At 27.6% G+C, this 24,511-nt stretch overlaps 1 protein-coding gene across 2 annotated transcripts in view; it reads right to left on the bottom strand.

The window, feature by feature from the left end:
• Positions 1-8,822, bottom strand: part of LOC100201241 (potassium channel subfamily K member 9) — a 32,834-nt gene extending 24,012 nt beyond the window's left edge. The window contains exon 1 of one of the 2 annotated variants that reach the window (XM_065812775.1): positions 8,736-8,822. In XM_065812775.1, coding sequence (XP_065668847.1) covers positions 8,736-8,799 — 64 coding nt within the window. In that variant the 5' untranslated portion in view covers positions 8,800-8,822. Of the gene's footprint in view, positions 1-7,535; positions 7,743-8,735 lie in introns of those variants that run through there. The other variant, XM_065812774.1, reaches the window with a different exon arrangement.
• Positions 8,823-24,511: the final 15,689 nt, after the last annotated feature.

The raw sequence follows: 24,511 nt of genomic DNA, 5'->3' as shown, positions 1-24,511 counted from the left end.
CTCCAGGATTTGATGAAATTCCCAGTAATATCCTTATATCTAACAAAAAAAGCATTACAAAACCTTTGTTCCACATAGTCAACCTTTCTTAAGGAGATTAAGGAGTATTTCCTGATATACTTAAGCTTGCAAGAGTATACCCAACTTATAAAGACAATGATCGCGCCGACGTATCAAACTATAGACCCATATCGGTACTTTCTGTTTTCTCAAAAATCTTCGAACATGTAGTTTACAATAGAATATTTGATTATTTTACAAACAATAATCTTTTTAATCCAAAACAATTCGGATTTCAAAAAAAACATTCACCATAACATTTATTCTGTTAGAAAAACTAAAATGGTACGGGATATGCAATAAACATTGGATAAAAAGTTATCCATCTAATAGAAAACAATATGTTCAAAACAAGAAATCCGGAATACTGAATTTTCTGTGTGGAGTGCCTCAAGGATCGATCCTAGGACCGCTCTTATCTTTAATTTATGTTAATAATTTTAACAATGCATCAGTAAAACTAAATGCTATCATGTTTGCAGGCAATACAAATCTATTTTTATCTAACTGCAATATTAATCAACTTTATGCTGACATGAACATTGAATTGGAAAAGTTAATGATTGGTTCAGGTCAAATAAACTTTCTCTTAACGTTGAAAAAACACAATATACCTTGTTTCATAAAAAAAAACAAGAAGAAAACCTTCCTCTAAAACTGCCAAAACTTATTATAAATTATAAACAAATTAAAAAATAAGATACTATAAATTTTTTAGGAGTTATTGTGAATGATCATTTATCATGGCTCCCACATGTAAAATATATACAGTCAAAAATCAGTAGAACCATTAGTATTATGTATCGAACTCGCCCATACATAAATTCACATGTCTAAAGCTCATATACTTCAGCTTAACTCATTGTTACATTACTTATGCAAATATTACGAGGGCAAGTTGTCGACCAACAAAAACTTAAAAATATTCTTTCCTTACAAAAACATGATTGTAAAATTATATACAACCAAAAAAAGGGGGGACCACACTAAACCTTTAATGATGGATATGAAAATGATGAACATATATCAGATAAATATTTACCAACACCTAATCTTGTATAAAAATACAAATAATCTAACTCCTGAAATCTTAATAAGTAAATTTAATAAAAATCTAAATGAGAAGTATTTCTTAAGAATAAATCAAAGTAACACATATAAATTACCTTAAAAAGTAAACAAATACACAGAATATAGTATAACTTATAGAGGTCCCAAGCTATGGAACTCTTTTCTGAAAGGCAATTTAAATATGGCAAAATCTTTAAATTCATTTCAGTGTCAAACAAAAACTTACGTTTTAAATCTTAAGGGTTAATTTTTATTTTTGTTTACAAAAAATTGTTTTTTAAGCATTATATCTGATTATTAGATATTAAATGTAATCTTTATATATTATATGTTGAATATGATATCATATATTTAATTGGAAATTTGTATTTAAATATCTTCTTTTTATGACCTTTTGTGACTATTAGTATCTATTAATATTATATCTTCTTCTTAACTATTTGTATCAATATATATATATATATATATATATATATTTTAAATAAAATTTTTTCACTTTTTCAATATTGTATCCTCTTTTTTGACTAATTGAGGGTGTTTGTACTTTTAATTGATACATCTTCTTTTTTCTCTATTTTTATTCTTAAATATTATATTTCTTTTTTTTTCTCCTAAAATTTTTACTTGATTTACTAACCATATATTACTGTTATTGTTATAATCTGTCGGGGCTCTATGAAAAGATTAGGTTGGTATCTTGCCATCCATATCCTCTTTGAGCCCCTGTCTGTTTACTATTTATACATTTGTAGCTATATTTTATTTTTTGTGAAAGGGAATTGTAATTTATATAAACAGCAAAATAAAATTAGAACAAATAAATTAAAAAAAAATAGAACGGAAATAATTGTTAAAAGTAATGTAAAATTAATGTAGTTAAGAAACTTAATATTAGTTCAAACAAAAAGACTTCTAAATGAAAAGAAACAAATAATAAGAATGATAAAGACTTATCATTTTTTTATATTTTGTTCAAATTTGTTAACTACTTTATCGACATTTTGGTTTATTAAAATTTCAAAAAATTAAATCATGACAAACTCTAGCTATCGTGCTCAAAAAAGAAATAAATCATGACAAACTCTAGCAATCGTGCTAAAAAAAGAGATAAAACCTTAGGTATTGATGACATTATTGTACGTGTTGATGATAGATGTGAAGTTGTTTTATATTTTTTTAAGGAGTTATGTAATTCTGTTTCTTAAGTATTCAACTCATATTAAAGTATAGCGTAAAATCAAGTTTTAAAATGATTTTAAAACTCAGTAACAGATAAAAGTATGTAATTACCGATGGAAATAACAACTTAAAAAAAATGAAAACTAGAATTGTTTTATCTCAAGTAACGTTAATTTGATTAATCTCAAGTAACACAGTTTTGATAGTAAAGATTTAATTTACCCCATGTAACAAAGATTTAATAAACCTCAATAGAGGTTAATCTAATCATTGTTACTTAAATTGATCAAATAACAAAGATTTTTTACTCAAGTAACAATGGTTTAACTAATCTTAAGTAACAAAGATTAATCTCAAGGGTGCATTTTTGCTAATTTATTTAAATATTCCAAATTTTTATGTTATAATGTTTACAAATGGTACATATTTATTTTACTCATTCATATCTCTTGTAAGTAACACATATTGAACTAAAAAAACTAAATATGTTAAACGAATAAATTATCACAAAATATAGAATAAAACTAAAAACAATCTATTTCATGCTAATCAACAGAAAAATAAAATGAAAATTTACTGACGATTAATATATAACACATAACTATCAAACGACGTCAGATTGTAAAAGTTTTAGGGGCTTCGAATAATGAAAAGTGCTCCTGGAAACTCCACATGAATTATATAGACACAACAGTCTATAAACAGTCTTTTATACATAGCTTTCTCATGTATGCCTATATAGCATAGAAAAATACTAACAGATGTATGTTAGAACCGCTTTATTTACGTCAGAAGCATGTTTTGAGACAAGTGTTTAATAAAGACTAACATATTGATGCTCAACCATTACTGGACCAAATGAAAGCATTTTTTTCAGTATAACTATGCCATAAAAGTTTACAAAACCATTTGCTCCCAAGTTTCTTAATTACTTAAAAATTTAAATGACTAAACCAAGGTTTAAAACAAGTTTAAACCAAGGTTTAAAGTTGTAATTATGAAGTTAAAAAATCATGAGAAATTTCATTTAAAACTCTCTTCAAAAACCAAAATTAAAAAAAAAATTAAAAAAAGAAATTGTTAAAATATTTTAAAATGTGTCTCAAATACAAAGTGAATTAATTATGTGTATTACACGCATAGTATATAATTATTTTTTTTATCTTAACAACAAATAATATGTATTTTTTTCCTATGTCTTATTTTTATCTTTATTTTTTACCTCTGGATATTTACATTTGTATAACCGCAGTTAAAATAAAAAAAATGGGGTTTTTGCATTGGTTAATAACATTTTGCGATTCAGATTTTAAATGATCTCTTACTGGCCCTCACGTTCAGTGAAATGCTGGTCCACAGCCTTGTAATCCCGTAAACAAAGAAAACACGAGTATTTCGTGTATCCTTTTCGTAGACCGAGAAGAAATACTATTATCTTAAAGACTCCACTTACATACACCCCGCTCTAAGACTCCAAAATATACTTTATGCTTTTTCTTAGGAAATTTTGATAATAGAAGAAAACAAATGGAACCACTGAATTGAGCATAACAAAATTATCTAAATAACATTAAAAAATTGAGAAGTTGTGTAATTTACATTATGGATAAAATATAAGACGACTTGCTTTGTTCCTGAAGTACTCTCAAAATGTTCTTATTATTAGGTTTGTTCCTGCAATACTCTTGGAATGCTGCCATTATTAAGTTTATTCCTGTAAAAACTTTCGGAGTGTTTTCATTATTCTTAAACATCGCTTGTTGTTACTTAAAATTTTATAGCCGGAATAATTATTTAAAATTTTCGCAATGTTGGCTTCCAATACTTTTTTAGGGCGTGTAAGATTAATTTTTCTACCTTCGTTCATACTTTAGAGTGTGTTTACTTTAAACAGATTACATTTTGAAAACACTTTGTTTATAAACGATTTTTGATTATTTACTCACAGTAATTAAGCAATATCGAATAAAATGTGGGATTGTTGAATAGCATGATGAATAAGTTAATTTATTGTAAAAGAGAATATCTTCTTCTTTGAAAAAAGAATGCGGATAGTTTTTACTGTGCTTAAAGATAATAAAAAAGAGCTTTAAAACAAATTACCAACCATATTTATGTTGTCAAGAAACTTATTGTTATAATTACACAGTTTTAATCCATATTATCCGTACCTTTAGTACTTATATAAAATTAAACAAGGGCATTTCCAAAATCATCACGCTGAAATTTCAGGAAAAATTTGCTCAAAAATTTCCGGAAATTTTCAAAAAATATTTAATTGCAATAAACTTATAGCTATTATAATAGTTTTACAAAATTCATTTCTTTGTTTCATACAAAGATTGCATACAAAAACAATTTTAGGGGAGGCTGTGTGGGGAAGGGAGTGTTCTACTCCCACAAAGAAGGTAATTTTCAAGTTAGAGTCTGTTTTTTGACGAATTTAGACGACTAGTTAGGTATTTGACATAAATCAGTCGGGTGAATTTTAGTTTTTAAGGGACCTTTTTCTTTTTTTTAAGAAACGGTACTTTTTACGGATTTGCCCCCTCCCCCTCCCTTTTTTAATTTATCAATTTATAAAGTTAAAAGTGCCCTAACAAAGTTGTGGCGAGTTAGACTTAAGTCTTAAAAGCACTTATTTAAACATAGCAGTGGAACTTATGACCTCGAAATCATTAGTTCATTATTTTTATTGCCAACTATATTTTTAAATAGTTCAAATTTATCATAAAAATTTTCTTTACTTTTTGCCTTTTATTAATCAATGACGTCTTTAAATCTCATTAATCAATGACGTCTTTAAATCAATGACGTCTTTAAATCAAGGAAAAATTTCAAAGTACTCTATATATTCAATCAAATCTTTTCATAAATAATGTTACAGTTTTCAGTAACTTGTAGGCGAATTTAATAGATATTGACAAATGCCCCATCCCCTTTAGGGATGGGGGTGCAAATTATGTTAACCCTTAAACAAAGCTTGCTACGACAATAAACATCAATATGCTTAACATATAACAGGATAAAACAGTTTTAGAAAATTTAGAAAACAAGTTTATTATAGCTGCTACTTATAGTTATAATAAAAAAACTCAACAAAAGACCAAAAAAAGTGTTTTTCAAAGGGGACTTTCTAAAAATTTTATGAACTGCTTTACAATATTTTACCATAAAATAACAACTGTCTAAATAAGACATAAAATTTTACCCATTAATTATAAAATAATTAATTTTCAAAATTTCCAAAATTTCGCGAGATGAAAATTTCCGGAAAATTTTCAATCCTAGTTGTGCCTATAATTTGCATAACTATAAAACTGAAAATCACCGGTTTACTCTCATTTAATTCTAACCTATATAAATATTTTGTAAACAAAGAATGGTATTGTTAGTAATGTTTTCAAAGAACAAATTAAGTTTGAAGCGGAATCACGTACGGAACAGAAAAATGCAAACTTTAGTTACTAGATAAATAAACTTTAATTCCTCGAAAAATATAAGTTTCACCAGTATATATATATATTTTTAAAAATATTTTAAATATAATTTCCAGAGAGTTGCAATATTGCACTGTGTATCATAGATTCACAACAATCGTTTAAATGCAGTTCATTTATGGTCACGCACGGTTGTAAATTTGTCGGTTTTATGCAGTTATTTTTATAAAAATAAAATGCTTGTGAATATTTCAAGTCAAATATTATATTGCTACATATTTAATATATTTTCGATGAGAAATAGCCGTCATCAAATATTTCTTTCTTAAAAAAATAAAAATATCAATAATAATAAAAGTACATATATATATATATATATATATATATATATATATATATATATATATATATATATATATATATATATATATATATATATATATATATATATATATATATATATATTTATATATATATATATATAATACGCCCAGAAATACCAATAAATAAACTATGCTAGCGGGCAAGCAACAGCCATCAAAGTTAGCAAATTCTATCTATTGCAGATCGAAGGTATAGCCATAACAAATAGTGTAAACAGTTATGAAGTGCAATAACAGATATTGCACTGTTGCAGCTAAGTTATTTTTATGTTTTTTGTTTTAACAAATAGTTTCTGAAAAATTTAGATTTGTCTAGTTTGTTTTTGAAATTCTTTATTTAATCAGCTTCTATTATTTTAGACGGTAAGTTGTTAAATACATTAACATCTCGATTTTTTGAAGGTATTTCTGAAAAAAGGCTTTTACAGCTTGAATTTGTGTTGTTTTAAATATGGACCTTCTTTTAATGTATATTGATAATGGTCTGTAAACCGATCTATTTTCATGATAATAATTTCAAAGTTATACTTTTACCAAAAAAGATGGAAATTTTATAAGTAAAAAAAAAAGGTAAAAAATTGACCTGCATAAAGTTTAGTCTTAAAACGGCAAAGAATTGTGTTTGCAACAACTGTGATGACGGTTACTGAGTGCTTTATCACAAAAACCATTTTTATTTTTTATCTATAATTTTTGTAACCAGAACTATTTTTAAAAACTTTTTAACTTTAAGTAAATTTATTTCAACCATCCAAACACGAGTACTTAAAGCATTTTTGGTTCTAATCTAAATATGATAGTAGTATAACTCTATCAATAGTATAATAAAAAGGTTAAACAATACATTACCATACAATAAACTACTAAATTACAAAAAAGGTACCCTTAAAGTAAAACTTTATCCTGCCAGTTAGTGTGCTTGGTTTCTTTTTTTTTTTTGATTAAAAAAATAATTATTGGACATAATTGAAATTTTTAGAATTCATCATAATTGACAATGTGGTATCCCTTGCCCCTAAAATTTCTTTATGAAGTTATAATAATTCTAGTTAAATGTTGCAACTGTATATATATATATATATATATGTATATATATATATATGTATATATATATATATATATATATATATATATATATATATATATATATATATATATATATATAAAAACTGTAAATATAAGTATGTATATGTATATATAAATATATATATATATATACATATACATATATATATATATATATATATATATATATATATATATATATATATATATATATATATATATATATATATATATATATATATATATATATATATATATACATATAGTTAAATTAAAACCTGAACTTTTTATAGCTCAATTAAATAAAATCAAAATGTCTTAAAATAGATCTACTTACCATAGTACGGGCGTGAACGTGAAAAGCTTGAAGATAACATTCTTTATTCAAGATAAACGCATTTTTCATGATTAAACTTCGACATTAAATTTTTCACCGCTTTGAATGTGACAAATGTTATGTTGGACCCAAATGTTATATCGAACAAATAATAATAAGTAAACAAAAAATGAAAACAGCTGCTCCTAATATTCATTTGTTAATGTTATTATCAGAAACGATTAATTTCATCTTTCTGTATCAATACATCAGCTTCATTAATTCTTTTTTTATAAACTATTTTGTACATTAATAAGCAAACGAATTAAGGTTAATCCTTTATTCATTTCTTAAGATTAAACCTTCCCATTTTTAATGTTTATATAATAACTTGCATTTTTATGTATATGTTAATATATATATATATATATATATATATATATATATATATATATATATATATATATATATATATATATATATATATACATATATATATATATATATATATATATATATATATATATATATATATATATATATATATATATATATATATATATGCTTGTATGTGTTTGTTTATTCTATTTCTTTGTTTAATTATTGCTTAACCAGTGTATATATTAATTTTACTAGTGCCTTTTTTTTTTTTATTAACATTTGTTTGTTGCATGCTCCTCCTACGATAATATTTTTAAATTGGAATTGAGTACTCTGCATTTTAAAAATGATAGAATATTGTAATACATAGAAAAGAATATTAAGAAGAAAAAATTAATTTTAGAGATATATAATTGTGAGCATACATTTTGAGCCACACACTCGTTTAATGAAAAACTCATGTTCTCTTTGTTTGTACTTTTTTTATTTAAAAAGGGTCACTTGAAGTTTATTTATTTTTTTCAATGGTTTTGTAGTCGTTTAGTAATTTATTTAAAAATCCTTAAGTTAACTCAGTTGTTGTTTAATTTTTGTGTTTCTTTCATTAAGCCATCAGCGCAAATTAAAGAAAAAATTTAACTAAAAGAGAATAAAGCTATTTTTGTGAATCAACTTAAAAAATTTTGTACCAATAGCTTGAAGCCTCAAAAGAAATGTTAGGAAAAAACAGATAAAAGATTTAAATCTGAGTCTTAAAATTTAGAGCATTGCCAAAATTTTAGCTTGGAACATACAAAGTTTTGTTGATTGCAAAGAAAAATGTCTAATATATTTACTTACTTCTAGAATCCATTTCGTGCTCGTCTAATATGCATTTTTCTTTGTTCACCGTGAGTAAAAACATAAGGTTTATTAAAACGTTTCTTTGAATATAGAGAACAAAAAATTCTTTGGATTAAAACAAACAAAAGCGAAACTAAAAAATGATTAGCGTAATTTTTTTACTCAATATTTATATTACTTTTAAAATTTTATTTAATATTTATATTAATCACATATTCAGTCTTTCTATAAAATTTATATTTAAAATTAATATTTAGTTTAGACACAATGTTTATATTTATCATTTTATATATATATATATATATATTTTTAAATACAAAGTTGGCTACAATTTTAAAGTATCGTTTAAAGACGATATCATATTATTATAGACAAAATGCTGGAATAATAATCCAAAGACGCAAAAATCTAACACAAAAAAAATTTATGTATAAGATACTAGATTTTTTTTGTATGCGAACAAGGACAGTATAAAAAATTAGATTTATTTTCAAAAAAACACTTACAATAGATTTGGACACAAAAAGAAACAATACAATTATTTTCTATAAATTTTTTCCTTAACATTAGAAGTGCCTTGATAATTTCGGTTTTCTTGAGTGCATACTTTAACCTTTTCTGACTGGAGACTATATATAATCTCTCATCACAGCAGCATCTTTCGTCCTTGATATCTACTTTCAAATTCTGCAATGTCCTGATGAAACTTCTCACTACGCTTCTTACTGACATCAACCATGGTTTTAAGAAGAAATCTAGTTGTGAATGCAAGATTAGATCTTTAAGGTCATACGAAAACCCAGTTTCTTGAATTTTTTCAATAAATTTTGCTACTAGTTTAGTAGTTTCAAGATTAAAATCTTGAGAATTTCAATTGCAATTTCCTAAAAATTAAAGAAATACATCACGAAATGCACACCATACTTCTTCTTTACCTTTTGTTAATGCTCTTTCAATTTTCTCTGACTTCAAAATTGCTTTTATTTTGGGGTCAACAATTATATTACCTTTGATCTTTGCCTCAGATATCTTTAGAAACATGAGACGAATTTCTTGTAAAACTTTTCAAGAATCTAAGGATATTACAAACTGTTATACCAAACCTAGTTAGATTGGAATTGGGGGTAATCTATAGAGGGTGCTTGACAACATTCCTGGCTCTATTTTTGTGGTGATCAATGAACTTCGAGTAATGAATGTCATCAATCCTTTTGTTTCATAAGTAAAGTAAATATAAGTATCTTGTGTATCTTACTTGTAAGGCTAGCTTGAAAGCGAGCATCTTGAAATCATCAAACAGCTGATCTGAATTTAAAACAATTAATTTTGTCAAGAAGCTCTTTGACATTATCATAGTCTTCTTTCTTCTCTACCATGCAGGTAATGTTCAATTTTTCAAAACATCTAGATCATTTTGAATGAATGTTAAATGAACGTTAAATGAACGTTGAATACTTCAAAATATTCAATCATAGCATAATTCAAAATACCTGGGGCAGGTATTTTGTTTTGCTTATACCTAGCTTATGCCTTACTTATATCTAGCCTGCAAATACTTAGACTAGCTTAAGCTAGGTATTTGCTGCAGCTTAAAAAAGTTTAGTGTGAAAAAAATAATAGATGCAACTAAATCAGAGCATCAAACATTAAAAAAAGTCTTGTGTTTGATTGTGTTTTCATCCATGTGTTTCATTGTGTTTGCAAGGCTTGGGCTTAATGCTTACCGAGAGTAATTTTAGTCATTACCTTATATTGAATTCTTACATGTTAAAACATTATTTTAAAGTTTTAGAGTTGTGATTTTGTAAGAGTTTTGGTTTATTTTCCTTCATAAAAATTTTGATTTTTTAAAAGTGCGAATTTTTTGAAATGTCAAACATTGATTTTAAACTAACGAAAAGTTATATAAATTATCAAAGTGCACTAAGAAGTTTATAAACTTGTATAAAAAAAACTTCCCAAAGAAAACAAAAACTATCAAAATAAAAAAAACTTAAATTCACCATAGTAATGGTTTCAAAACATACTCAAAGTGAAAACAGCGGCTATACGATAAATATCTAAGACAAAAAAGCATAAAGACCAAAGAAGAATATAAATACTATAGGACTTTTTTAAGAAAATTAAACGAATTGCAAAATCAAAGTATTAAAAAAAACAATTAAAAAAGTTTCAATTAAGTTCTAGGAAAACTTGGTTTTTTATTGTTAATTATAAAAAACAATTCTATGAAAACTTGGTTTTACTGGAAAACTTGGCAAATTCTAAATGAAATAATTGGCAAACCAAAAATCAATAAATCATGTTTTCCAAATATTTTAAATAATAAAAATAAAACTATTGACAACGAAAACGATATAGCAAATGAATTTAACAACTTTTTTGTGAATATAGGACCTAAACTAGCCGCAAAATTTTCCAATGTAAATAAATCATTCACGAAACACCTCCAATTTAATAAAAAAAATATATAACTTAATAAAAAATCCAGTTTAATAAAAAAAATAACAACCTAAAAACGAAGAATATACATTTAAAGAACTTGAAACAGCTTTTAAAAGCCTAAAATGAAACAAATCTCCTGGAATTGGTGACATAAATGGTAACATCGTAATTGACTGCTATAATGAATTAAAATTGCCTTTACTTAAAACTTTTGAGTCTTCACTAAAAGTTTTTCCTAAAATACTTAAAACAGAAAAAGTTAAACCTATAGTTGAATCTGATGATAAAACCTATATTGGTAATTACAAACCAATAGCAATACTTTCCATTTTTATAAGATTTTTTGAACGAATTATGTTTAATAGATTATATATCTTTTTTAAAGATAAGGATTTATTTTATTCAAAGCAGAGCCTTGAAATTCTTCTTGGGCCTTTTTTATGCGAATGATCTCTGGAGAGCGTCAATAATTTTGTTATCAATAATTATATTTATCAATAATTATGTCAATAATTTAATTATATTTATAATTTAATTATATCAATAATTTAATTATATCAATAATTTAACTATATTTATCAATAATTATGTTTGTTGACGACAGTAACTTTTTTTATTTCAGCGAAAGAAACACCTCAACTCTTCGTTTAAATGAATGATGAGTTAAAAAATATTTCAATATTGTTCAAAGCAAACAAACTTTCTATTAGTTAAAAAAACACAAAGTTTTTGTTATTTCATTTTTTTAAATAAAACAAAAAGAATTCCTATTTCTTTTCCAAAACTAAAGAGTAACAAAAATTTCTTGATGTTCTCATCGACGAAAATATTACCTGGAATAAAAATATTACCTATATTGGCATTAAAATATCAAAAAGTAATAGAATTTTATGCCAATCAAGGGATCTACTAAATAAACATAATCTAAAACAAATATGTTTTAGTTTTATTTAAAGTTATTTAAACTACTCAAATATCGTATGGAGTAGTATTTCTTAAGGCAAGCTTAAAACACTCTATAAAAAACAGAAATATGCTTTAAGAATAATGAATTTTAAAAACATAATGCAAAAATTTTTTTTAAATATACATGCGAACAGGGCCGTCCCGAATGTGGTGTAGGGGTGTCTTCCTCCCCCCTCCCCTCCCCTCCCCCCTCCTTCCCTAAGCTGTTATATGCATATGAGTTGGCACATTTGTACATTTAGTATTTCAGTTGGCAAGTTTTGAAATATAGTTGGCAAATGTCAAATATCGAGGACCTTTTTTTTTTTGGTGTCTTTAGTTGACACCAAATATGATAAAATATGATAGAATGTGATAAAATATGATAAAATATGATAAAATATTCATTAGAGATTTTCGTAAATAATTTTAATTTTAACATAGTACTTAATCGAGATTTGTGAAATAGTTTTGTACATTTTTTATTAAGCTGGTACTTTACACAATGACTAACGAAAACAAAAACAAAACAAAAGATTTTGAAACGCTGCGTTTCAACGTCTTCGAAACTGTTAATAATATATTGCTAAATGATTTTTACGACTCTGAAGCGCAAATTTTTCCCAGAAATAATTATGGTTCGAAATATTTTGAAACTGAAACTTTGAAAATTGAACTTGAAACTGTAAAAAATAATTTTACTGCAATACACATAAATATTAGAAGTATAAATAAAAATTTTGATAAACTAAAACACTTTCTAATAGATTGCAATTACTCGTTTAGTATGATTTGCATAACCGAAACGTGGTGTTCTGATGAATAAATTCTGAATCTGATGAATCTGAAATTCTGAATCTGATGAATCATTTCCGATCTGATGAATTAGTTCTATTTTTAAATTATGAATCAAATAAACTCAAATTTTCAAATTCCAAATTATAAATTAATACCTTTTAAAAGAAAAACAAACAAAATGGGAGGGATCGCAACGTATAACCGAAATAATCAAGTGTTTATAGTAAGGCAAGACCTCTCCATCTCTGAAACTTGTAGCGAAGTTTTTACTATTGAGATAACGGGTAATAAATCAAAAAATGTTATAATTTCCACTTGCTATAGACCTCCGAAAGGTGATATAATTAAATTTTCAAACTTTTTAAATGAAATTTTTCTCAAAATAAATGACAAGGTAAAAAGTATTTTCTTTATAGGGGATTTAAATATTAACAGTCTAAACTACAAAGAAAATGCGATTACTAAACTCTTTTTTGATAATCTGTTTCAATTGTGTATCCTCCCAATCATCAACAAACCTATCCGGGTAACCCCAACCTCCGTCTTAAAAAACCTCTTTAAAAGCAGGAATTATCAAAACCGATATATTAGATTATTTTCGTATTTAATTATTCATTATCTCAAGATTTAAGAACCTATAACAATCCAAAAACCAAAATTTATAAAAATAAAAATCAATCAGTCCTCTATTAACAATTTAAAGACTTGCTATCGGTAGTAAATTGGGATGGAGTGTATCAAGAATGTAACCTTGGACACACAAACTCCGCATACAATTTATTTATAAATATTTTTCTAAACCACTACAATAAACATTTCCCTGTTGAAGAGAAAGAAATAAAGCTAAAATATTTAAACTGCCTATGGATAACTAACGGGATTAGAAAATCATCAAAAAGAAAGCAAAAACTCTATATCAAGTATTTAAAAAACAGAAACAAAACTAACTTAACTACATAAAAGGAATACAAAAATCTAATTGAAAAAAATTGAAGGAATCCAAAAAAATTTATTATTCAAACCAACTACAAAAAAGCAAAAGTGATATAAAAAAACCTGCAACATTTTGAAAGAAATAATAGGTAAAAACCATAGAAAATCAAATAATTTACCCGATAAAATTATTGCTAACGAAACTGAATATATCGACAAAATTTCTATTGCTGAAAACTTCAATAGTTTTTTGCAAACATAGTCTCTAACATGGCTTCAAAAATGCAATGCCCTGATATCTCCTTTGAAACCTATATCACAAACCAACATTTCTGTTTAAATATTTTCTCTGGACTAAACCATGAAGAATTAGAAATTGCAAAAAACTCGCTTAAGAATAATAAGGTTCCTGGGATAGACAACATTTGAAGCTATATAGTTGCAAATATGTTCCCGGTGATAAAACAATCAATCTATGAAATATTTAAATCTTCATATTACAGGATCTGTACCGAATAAATTAAAAATAGCTAAGGTAATACCAATATTAAAAACCGGGGATTCGTTTACACTAAATAACTACAGACCTATCTCAGAATTTCTGTATTTTCAAAACTTTTGAAGAGAGTAATATACAATAAACTGTATAAATATCTAACAAATAACAAAATTCTAAATGAAAAACAGTTTGACTTCCAAAAGCAATATTCAACCGAACACGCAATTCTTGATCTTATAAATAATATAAATGACTCCATTGAAAACAAAAAATACGTCCTTGGAGTCTTTGTTGATTTATCTAAGGCATTTGACACAGTAGATCCCGCTATCTTAATTAGTAAAATGGATAAATATAGGATTAAAGAAGCACTAAACTGGTTCAAAAATTTTTTACTACACAGAAAAAAATGCTTTATTGCTCATGAAAAAAAATTTTTAAGGTCCCATTCTTGCACCTCTTTTGCTTTTAATATACATAAACAATCTTCCTAAAGCCGAGTACTCATAAATCCAAGTATGGGCGAGAACTCATAAATCCAAACTAACCACACTATATCGAAAACAAAAACATGCAGCAAGAATAGTTTTTAATAAAGATAGGCTCTCGCATGCTGGGCCTTTTTTTAAAAATTTTGAAAGCATTAAATGTATATCAAATCAATATAGTCCAAAATTTGTTATTTATGCTCAAATATAAACTTGGACTTGTTCCTTCTCACTTTTCAAAGAATTTCTTCCAAAATAGCAAAAATAGATACCATACCAGAGGAACGGGAAACTTCAACGTACCTTTTAAAAAAACTAATCTCTCGCGCTTTTCCATTTCGTACCGTGGTGCTTGTCTATATAACAAATTGATATCGAAAATACTCAACTGGAAAAATCGAATAACTTAAATACTTTGAAAACTTTATTAAAAGATCTCATTTAAACACTAACAACTTTATGAATTTTTATTAACCTTAAAACATTTAAAACTATGTATAAAACTAACTTTGTTTCTTAACCAATGTAAACTCTAATAACTCTAAAAACTCTAAATAACTAAAAAACAACAACAACAACAAAAACAACAACAACAACAACAACAACAACAACAACAACTAATAGGCCTATTTATCTACACGTGAACGACTATATATTACCTATTTAGCAAATCATGTACCAACTTATATTATGTGTATTAAAATAAAATTAAAAACTTCTTTTTGTCTGCATTCTTTGTTGGTAAAAAGTACATACGACAACCCCCCTCCCCATGAGAGACCTCTTCGGGACGGCCCGGCAAACGAAACTACTTTTTGAAAGTATGAATATTTATACAATATATGAGCTAAACATATTTAAAATTATATGTCTCATGTACAAAAGTAAATTTCCACAATACCCTTCAATTTTTTATGGTCTTTGTAAAATAACAAGAATATAGTTTACAAGAATAGATGGTATAAAGTGAAGCAAATTTTACGTTGTTTTGAAATTACTATGATATAATTTAAAGGTCGAATAAGATATTTTTAGTGTCCTTTTCACCCCGCTCTCTGAATATATTTCTTACTTTAAGGTTTAAATAAGAGAATATTTATAATTTTTATGGGAAATGTCGAACTTACTTGTCTCACTTTTTTTTTAAATAAATATGTATTTTTTTTCCGCGGACGATCTTCTTTTAAAGTTTCTTATTTTTGATTCCTGAATCGCATTTTAATATTAATTAAGTTTAAAATTTAAAGGTATTTTAACTAAGAGCATTTTACAATTCATATAAAAAAATATTAGTTTCAGGAGCTAGAAAGAATTATAGAGTATGCATCTTTAATTAGTATTTTTAAAACATTTTTAATTAGTATTTTTAAAACATTTTTAAACAGTCAGTCGTGTAAACTACTTTATTAAATAATAATAATAAATAAATGAAACTTGGTAATAAAAAATATAGAAATAAAATTAACAAGATTTTAATCTTATCATTATTAACAAAAGTGTTATTGTTGTTATAATAAGATAATCTTATTATTTTTATTATGCCATTGTTATTAAGATATCTTAAAGATTGTATCTTTATTGTCATATTTTATCTATTTTCAAATGATACGCAACTTTATTTTTAACCTATTATAGGTACTACATCAAAAGAAGTATATGCACATATCTTTTATCTCATTACTGGATAGATAATGAGTCTTAATGAGAAATCTTTGAAAAACTTATGTAGAAAATGTGGCTTAAAAATAAAAAAGGATAGTCAATATCAATTAAAACCTGTTATTATCTATAAAAATACAATTCTTAGTTTTTACAGACAACTTCAGACAATCAAAAGGTACTCCTTTTAGATTTAAAAACAAAAAATAGCTCTGGAATTGAAAGGGGTGATAAGCTCTTCACCTTTACTAAAACACACAGAAACTTGTTATGCAAGTAACACACTCACAAAAGTTGGAAGAAATTAAAAAGTGCCAGCGATAAATACGTTTTGACAGCTAAAAGCAATTGTATCAAAACATGATTTTGACTGTTACAATGAAAACAACAAAAATTATTTTGCAGTATTTAAAATCAATAGTTGTTGCCAAATTATTAGCAAAACATTGTTATTAGAGTCAAACAGCTTGTGAAGACGAATTGTTTTAAATCATGAAATACCATTATCCAATAATGTTATTAAATCACTTCCAGATCACCTAAATCTTCAATCTGCTGATAATAAATTCTCAACCATTTCATGTGTAAACATATGTAATGGTAATAAAGATTTTCACTATTTAATAGGAAATAAATTTTCTGATTTAAAAAATTTCCAAAGCACATCAAATGAGGATGTTGGAATAATAGAGATGGAAGAAGGTAATACAGTTGATAACTTTAAAGTTATTGCAAATAAAGATTGTTCATTAATATGTTCCATAGTCTGTTGCGATTCTTGTACCATGTACCGTATTAACCTGCGTGTAATGGAATCCAGACTAACGAAAACCAATCATCTATGTCATCTAACAGTAAGAAGAATGACCGGTACTTTTCTAAATCAGAACTGTTCACAAAAACTAAACTTTTAGAGAAAGAAAGAAAAGAAAATCTTGCAAAACAATAACGTAAACAAAAAAACTTGAAAAATCTATAACAGAAAAAAGGGTTGTTCTTGAGGAGGAGGAGCACGCCATTATTGAGGAAACATATGAAAAATATGGGGAAGAAAATCCATTTACTGAGGCCTCACCTCAAGTATTGTTGTGACAGCAACAAAAAATCCAGTCTGAACTTAAAGACAGAAGGTCTATAAGCTAGCATCCTTGTAATGTAATGTACAACTTGGCCAAAAAAATTAGTTTACCAAATATAAAAGAGCACAAGAGCTATGTTTCAATCATTGTTGACGAAATTTAAATAAAATGTGGCCTTGCTTTTAGCTCATCTACTGAAAAGTTAGTGGGTTTTTCAGAAAGTGGATCAATTAATGAGCTGCTCTTGAATTCAAAAAATATATATATATAGAAAATAAAAAGAACAGCAACGTGGAAGATCCAATAGCCATACCGTTGACATCATATGCAACTGTTTTAATGGTGAGGGGCATCACATCTTCTCTAAAATATATTTTGGGCTATTTTGCTTCTACTGGAGGTCTTTCTAGCAGCCAATTGTACTTTACTATATGGGATGGTGTAAGGCAATTAGAGTCTGTTGGTCTAAAGGTGATGGCTATTGTAGCTGATGGTGCATCTCCAAATAGAAAGTTTATGCGCCTCCATTCTTGGAAATCTGAAGATCATTTACTGGACTTGGAATGAGTGCTGTCCTGGTATTTATAAATAATTATATTTATAAAAAATTGTAAAAAGATGAATAAAAATAACAAAGTAATGAATATAGCTACACTAAATTTATTAGCATTTATAATCTACTAATGTTAGTTTTCGATAAGAGCCAATAAAAAGTGGCTCAACATTAAATTGTTCAAAAAAGTATTTTTGAAACTATTTTTTAGACGGGAAAATGTTTTTTATTTGTAATGTACCTCACTTGATGAAAACCACTAGAAACAACCTCAAAAAAGCACATGGAAACTCTTCATGTAGAAGTTATATGGTATGTATATGTTTTTACACTAATGCGTATTTTACGTCCATGGTAAAACTAAGCAGGATCAATTTAAAATTACATATCGTGCTCCTCATATTTGGAATAAAATCTTAGCAAAAGATAATATTATAACACGTGTAGAAAATATAAACTGCTTTCAAAAAATTATTTAAAAAGAATATTTTATACTGATCTTATTACTGATTTCTTTTAAATTACTTTTTGTACTTTTATTTTAATTACAGTTTTGAGAGTTTTTTGTTCTTAATACTATTAGCATTCAGGTCAGGTTATCCTGCTACTGGTAACTTGTAACCCAGTACAATCTGCGCCACGTCCTGCTGCCTTGTAGGATACGTTTTTTTAGGCAAAGTCAAGGAGAAGACAACTCTGACTTAAAATACCCTCAGTCTTGCGGCTCTTGGTTGAGAAAAGGTTAGAGGTGGTGTCTCGATAAAAATACTCATCTGGGTAGATGTTAAATGCATCCGACCACTGACTTGTAGAAGGCCTCCTTGGCCAATATTTAAGGGGTAAACAGATTCTATCTGTTGACCAGCCTCGCACCCCTTCTTCATTTATTAGGCTGGCGCAGATGTATTTAAAATACATTGTTTCCAGTTTAGGATGTTTAATGATCGATCTTCTTGACTCATTGCAAAGGTCTTGTGTCTCTGTTTTTATGACTAGGCAACTCATTCTATCATCTCAAATGAGGGTACAGCTCTAAAACTCAGTTTTATGGTCCTGAGGCCGGCTGGTAGCCAGGTTTCCAAAACTCTGTGGTAGGTCTTAGAGAGGCTGATTCAATCAACAGCTGAAAAATATCAAAGTATTAAAAGTGCCATGTTGCGCATGGTGGTGTCCCCGTTTGCAATTTAGGTATGCATTTTCAAGGCCACATTTGGAACCCTTTGTTACGGCTTCGGGTTTATTGTTAGTAATGAGGCAAATGCTTGGGCTATTAAGACAGTACTCAGTGTACTGAGCACTGTCTATGCTTTGAGTCAACTCTTTAACAAATTTAAAAATGAATAAAGTACCAAAACTATAAGACACAAAATTCCATAGTCATCACCAAGTCTTAAAACCTATCATTCACTAATATTCGTGGTCTTCGAAGTAACTTTGCTTCTGTTGAGTCTTATCTCTTGCAAAGTTCGCCAGACCTACTTGCTCTTTGTTAGACTAATTTGAGTTCAGCTGTCTCATCATGTGATCTTAGTGTTGATTTTATCTTCCTTTAATTCGTAAAGACTCCAATAGTTACATGCTTGGTCTAGGCATTTATATTCGTAAGAATTCACTCATTTGTCGGGAAACTAGATTTGAATCCTCAGAATATTCTTTTATGTGCTTTGATTTAGCATCACTTCATTCTATCGCGTTTCTCTTTGTTCTATATCGCTCTCCTTCATCTGAAGACTGCACTCTTTTTGATTTTACTTCTGCACAAAATGACAAAGCCCTCTCTCTTTATCCATCAACCAATATCGTGGGTGACTTTAATGATCATCACACTAAATGGCTTGGCTCTAGTGTCAGTGACTCTGCAGGTGTTATGGCCCACAAAATTTGCCTTTCTCATTCTTTAACTCGAATAGTCAACTTTCCAACTTGCTTCCAGACAACCCAATTCATTTACCTTCTCTACTCGACTTATGTATTGTTTCTGATCCTATTAAGTGCTCAGTTACTCAACATTCACCATTAGGGACTTCTGATCACGGTTTAATCTCTCTGAAACTATTATTTCATTCCTCTTCATCAATTGAATCCCCCTATTATTGTACCTCCTACAACTACCTATAAGCTGACTGGGACTCTTTCCATGATTTTTTTCGTGATGGCCCTTGGGTAGAAGTCTTTCGTTTTCCTACTGACAAAAGTGCTTCTTACATAACTTCATGGATTCAGGCTGGCATGGAATCTTTTATTCCCTCTTGGCAATTCCTCACATTGTGCAGCTGCAACTTCCAATCAAAACCGTTACTTTCATATCTATAAGCAAAACAATTCTCCGAAAATCAGACGTCTGTTTATTACTGTTAGAAACTATTGTAAAAAGGTATAGTCTAATGCAAAAGCCCACTATTCTCAGGTCATGAAATCTCGTATTTCATCACAAAAATTAGGCTCTTGTGATTGCCAGAGAATCTTTAATAGTATCAATAATAAAGGCAAATCTGTTATTCCACCTCTCTTGTATGATTCACTGTCACCTCACCTAAAGAAAAAGTTGAATTGTTTGCTAAGAACTTTTCATCAATATCATATCTTGTTTCCACTAGTTGCATTCTACCTAATTTAGCCGTCAAACAAATTGATCCATTGCTTGAAATTCGTATCACTCCAGTTTCTGTATCTAAAGTGATTTCCTGCTTAGGCTCTTCTACAGCTTGTGGTCCGGACAACATACCTGTTTTTGTCTTGCAGAAGTGGTCTCTGGAGTTGTTGTCTATACTTACAAAACTATTTAACAAGTGCTTATCAGAGTCTTATTTTCCAGCCTGCTAGAAAGCGGTATCTGTTATCCCTATTTTTAAAAATTTTGGAGAGCCATTTGATTTGTCAAACTACCGTCCCATTAGTCTTTTTCCTATCATAAGCTAGGTTTTTGAATCATTAATTAACAAATATCAAATCTCTCATCTTGAATCTAATAACTTACTTTCTGATCATCAATATGGATTTCGATCTTCTCGTTCTACAGCTGGTTTGCTAACAGTAATAACCAATAGGTTTTATCGTGCATTAGATAAAGGTGGAGAGGTTAAGGCCATTGCTCTTGGCATTTCAAAAGCTTTTGATAAAGTTTGACATGCTGGTCTTCTCCATAAGCTTTCTTCTTATGGTGTATCTGGTTACATCTTTAAGTTTATTGAATCCTTCCATTCCAATCGTAATATAAAAGTTGTCTTCGATGGACAGCATTCTTCTTCTTATTCTGCAACTTCAGGGTTTCCTCATAGTTCAATCCTTGGCCCTTTACTCTTTTAAATTTACATTAAAGATTTTCCAGATATTTTCGCATTTAAGGTTGCATTGTTCGCTAATGATACTACCATTTACTCTTGTCATTATAAGAAGCCAACAGTCTCTGATTGGAGAGGTCATCTGAGCTTGAAAAGGATCTCACTTCTGCTACAGCTGGTAAACTTTAATTCAGATAAAACTCAATTTTTTTCAACCAATCTTTATTGCAATAACTGAGATCTTCCTACATTTATGAACAGTAATGTACTCGATGAGTTATCTTCCCTTTATCTTCAAGGATTGATTCCTACTTCCGATCTTTCTTGGAAACCATATATCAAATCTGTTGCAAAATTAGCAAATTATTCTAATTTTTTATTGAATTTTATTTAACCTTTATTCATTTTTACGTATTATTTTTATATTTTCTCATTTTTGCAGATTGCGATACCTGTATTAGAATGTTTAGAAGGGCTTGACAACTATTGGAAACCGCAACCGATCAACAGATTTTTTGTTCAGTTTTCTCGAAACCGAAAACCAGCTTTTTTTTTTCTAAATAGAAAGACGTTAATTATACATTACTAAATAGATAAATAGTTTGAAGAATTCTTGTTTTGACAACAAGTAACGTGAAGCGCACAAATATTGTGAAAACATATACAATTTTAAAAAGCATTTTGATATTGAATTTAGTTTTATTTATTTTAATATTTTTATACCAATTATTATGAGATGACATATTGACAGAATCTTTCAACAGTTTTTAAATTTTGAAATACTTAGAATAATCAAAACAGTCCAGAAAAGACAAGTAACAACTAAGTAACCAAGTAACACTAAATTGAAGTAGCACTAACTTAAAATATATTGTCAATTTTTTGATACTTTTGTTTGAAGTTTTATTTCACTTGTTAATTAATTTTTATTATTGTTTAATCATTTTAATTAGATTTAATTTGTTTAATAACAAAAATCTCAAAATCGTACACCCCATCTTTAAAATAAATAGTATTACTAAATATTGATTCTTTTTATACTCTTTCTGATTTAAAAACTAAATTAAAAAAAATCTCTCTATGGACAATTTTCTAAAATTCTACTAAAAACGAACGTATTAAATCTTCAAAATATCTATATATTATAAATAAATGTCTACTTTTTAAGGTTCTGATTTTAATTTATAAAAAAATTTAGAATCTTTTTAATTTAAAACTGTTATTAACTGTTACTATAAATAGTAAAACTCATTCTTAGTATTGTTCTAAAGTGTTTAAAATCAAATAAACAAACATTAACACTACTTGACACTGAATTCTGGCAAGTAAGTTTACTGCTTACCGAGCAGCATTTTTTACATTTCAACAATGACTAATTTCATCTTGCCCAGCTCTATCTCTTGATTTTGTTTATCAAAAATAAAACAATATTTATTTACATCAATAAATTGTAATTTAATAAAGAATCTGGACTACAATACACAATCTAAAAGGGTAAAAAATGAAGCAATATCAGTCAGTATATTTTACTCTTAAGTAATAAAAAAAAAATAAAGGAATTCAAGAGTATGTGTATACTATATGCGGTAGTGGCGTCGTGGTAGAGCGCTTGCTTTAAAAAGCGAGAGGTTCCGAGTTCAATCCCCACCACGTCCCTGATAGTACGCGCTCAACTTGTTTCTCCGTTGGGTTCTCTTCACTAATAATATTTTGCAATCGAAACATTAAATCTTTAAGCAAAGATAATTACCACCTTGTCACATTATAAAATTTACCGCTGCAAGTGAATCATAGATGTATAGTTGACATTATGTCAGCGGAACATCTTGATTTGGCCTAAGATTACCTATACGATGAAAAACTTGACCACATATTCTAAAACATGGCAGCCCATGATTCATTGAACTACATAAGCTTTAAATGAAGCAAAAGAAAGACAGGCATTATAATTTCTAATATATTTAAAAAAATTCGGATTGGCATTTCCATCTGCATAGTTTTCTTTAAATAAATCTTCTATATCTTGCGGAAATGATGAAGGTTGCGACAAAACTACCTTTCCATTATGGCAATGTAAAAATTGTGTTTTATCAGGAAATTTCTTAGCACCACAATGCTGACAAATATAATTCATTTCTCCTAAATAATTATTATCTGGAATAGTTTCTGGAATTATTTCTTGCTATACAATGCATTCTTTCGTATCTAGCAGCAATTCTAGCATTTTGTCGGTTATTAATTTCATCTCGCCTAAGCGTATCTCCTTCATTTCTGCGACGATTAACTTGTCTATTAACATTTCCACTTTCTAAAATAATATCTGCTTCTAGCCTAATATCATCCATTTAAACTTCACTTTTAATTAAAAGTAGTAACAAAAAATCTTAAACGAATCTTGAAGATTGCGATCTTTCCTATATACTTTTTTTTCTACTCTAAATAGCACACACACTTAATTTTTATATATAACAAACTGTCATTTAAAATAAATTAGGGGAGAGTTGTCGAAATTGAAACAGCTCCTTAATTGGAACACTTAGCTTTATTTAGAAACTGGAACTTATTCTACTTTCATGAATATTTTTTCTTGTAAAGAAAATAATTTTCTTTATTTTTTGAAACTTCTAGTATTTAAACTTAAAAACTGCACGTATGTGAATAAAATTACTTTTTTTTAAAGAAAAAAATTTTTGCGATCTAATTTTATCGTTGCATTTAAACGATTACAGAAGCTTAACGATATTGAGTTTGATGATAATTTTTTTAAAATTTTAAATTTTAAGGGTTTCAAGTCTATGTGATATTAAGAGCTTAAATCGTAAGTTGTTACTTGTATGTAAATATTTTGCTACAACACCATGGTCCTATGTTGCCCAGAATGGAACTTCAAAAGTTGCCGTTGTCACGTTAAATAAGTAGACCGTTAAATAAGTAGACAAAATGATATTCTGCGCATGCGTTAGTTCACGGATACTTATTTAGCGTATCAAGTCACGTTAAATAAGCAGACCGTTAAATAAGTAGACAAATTGAACAGTCGAGGCATTTTTTGTTAACCCAGACAAACAAATTTAAAAAAACATACGTTAAACG

The sequence above is a fragment of the Hydra vulgaris genome, chromosome 12 (assembly GCF_038396675.1).
Source record: "Hydra vulgaris chromosome 12, alternate assembly HydraT2T_AEP".
Lineage (NCBI taxonomy): Eukaryota > Metazoa > Cnidaria > Hydrozoa > Anthoathecata > Hydridae > Hydra > Hydra vulgaris.
The sequence above is the reverse complement of the archived record's forward strand: the minus strand, read 5'-3'. Positions and strand labels throughout refer to the sequence as shown.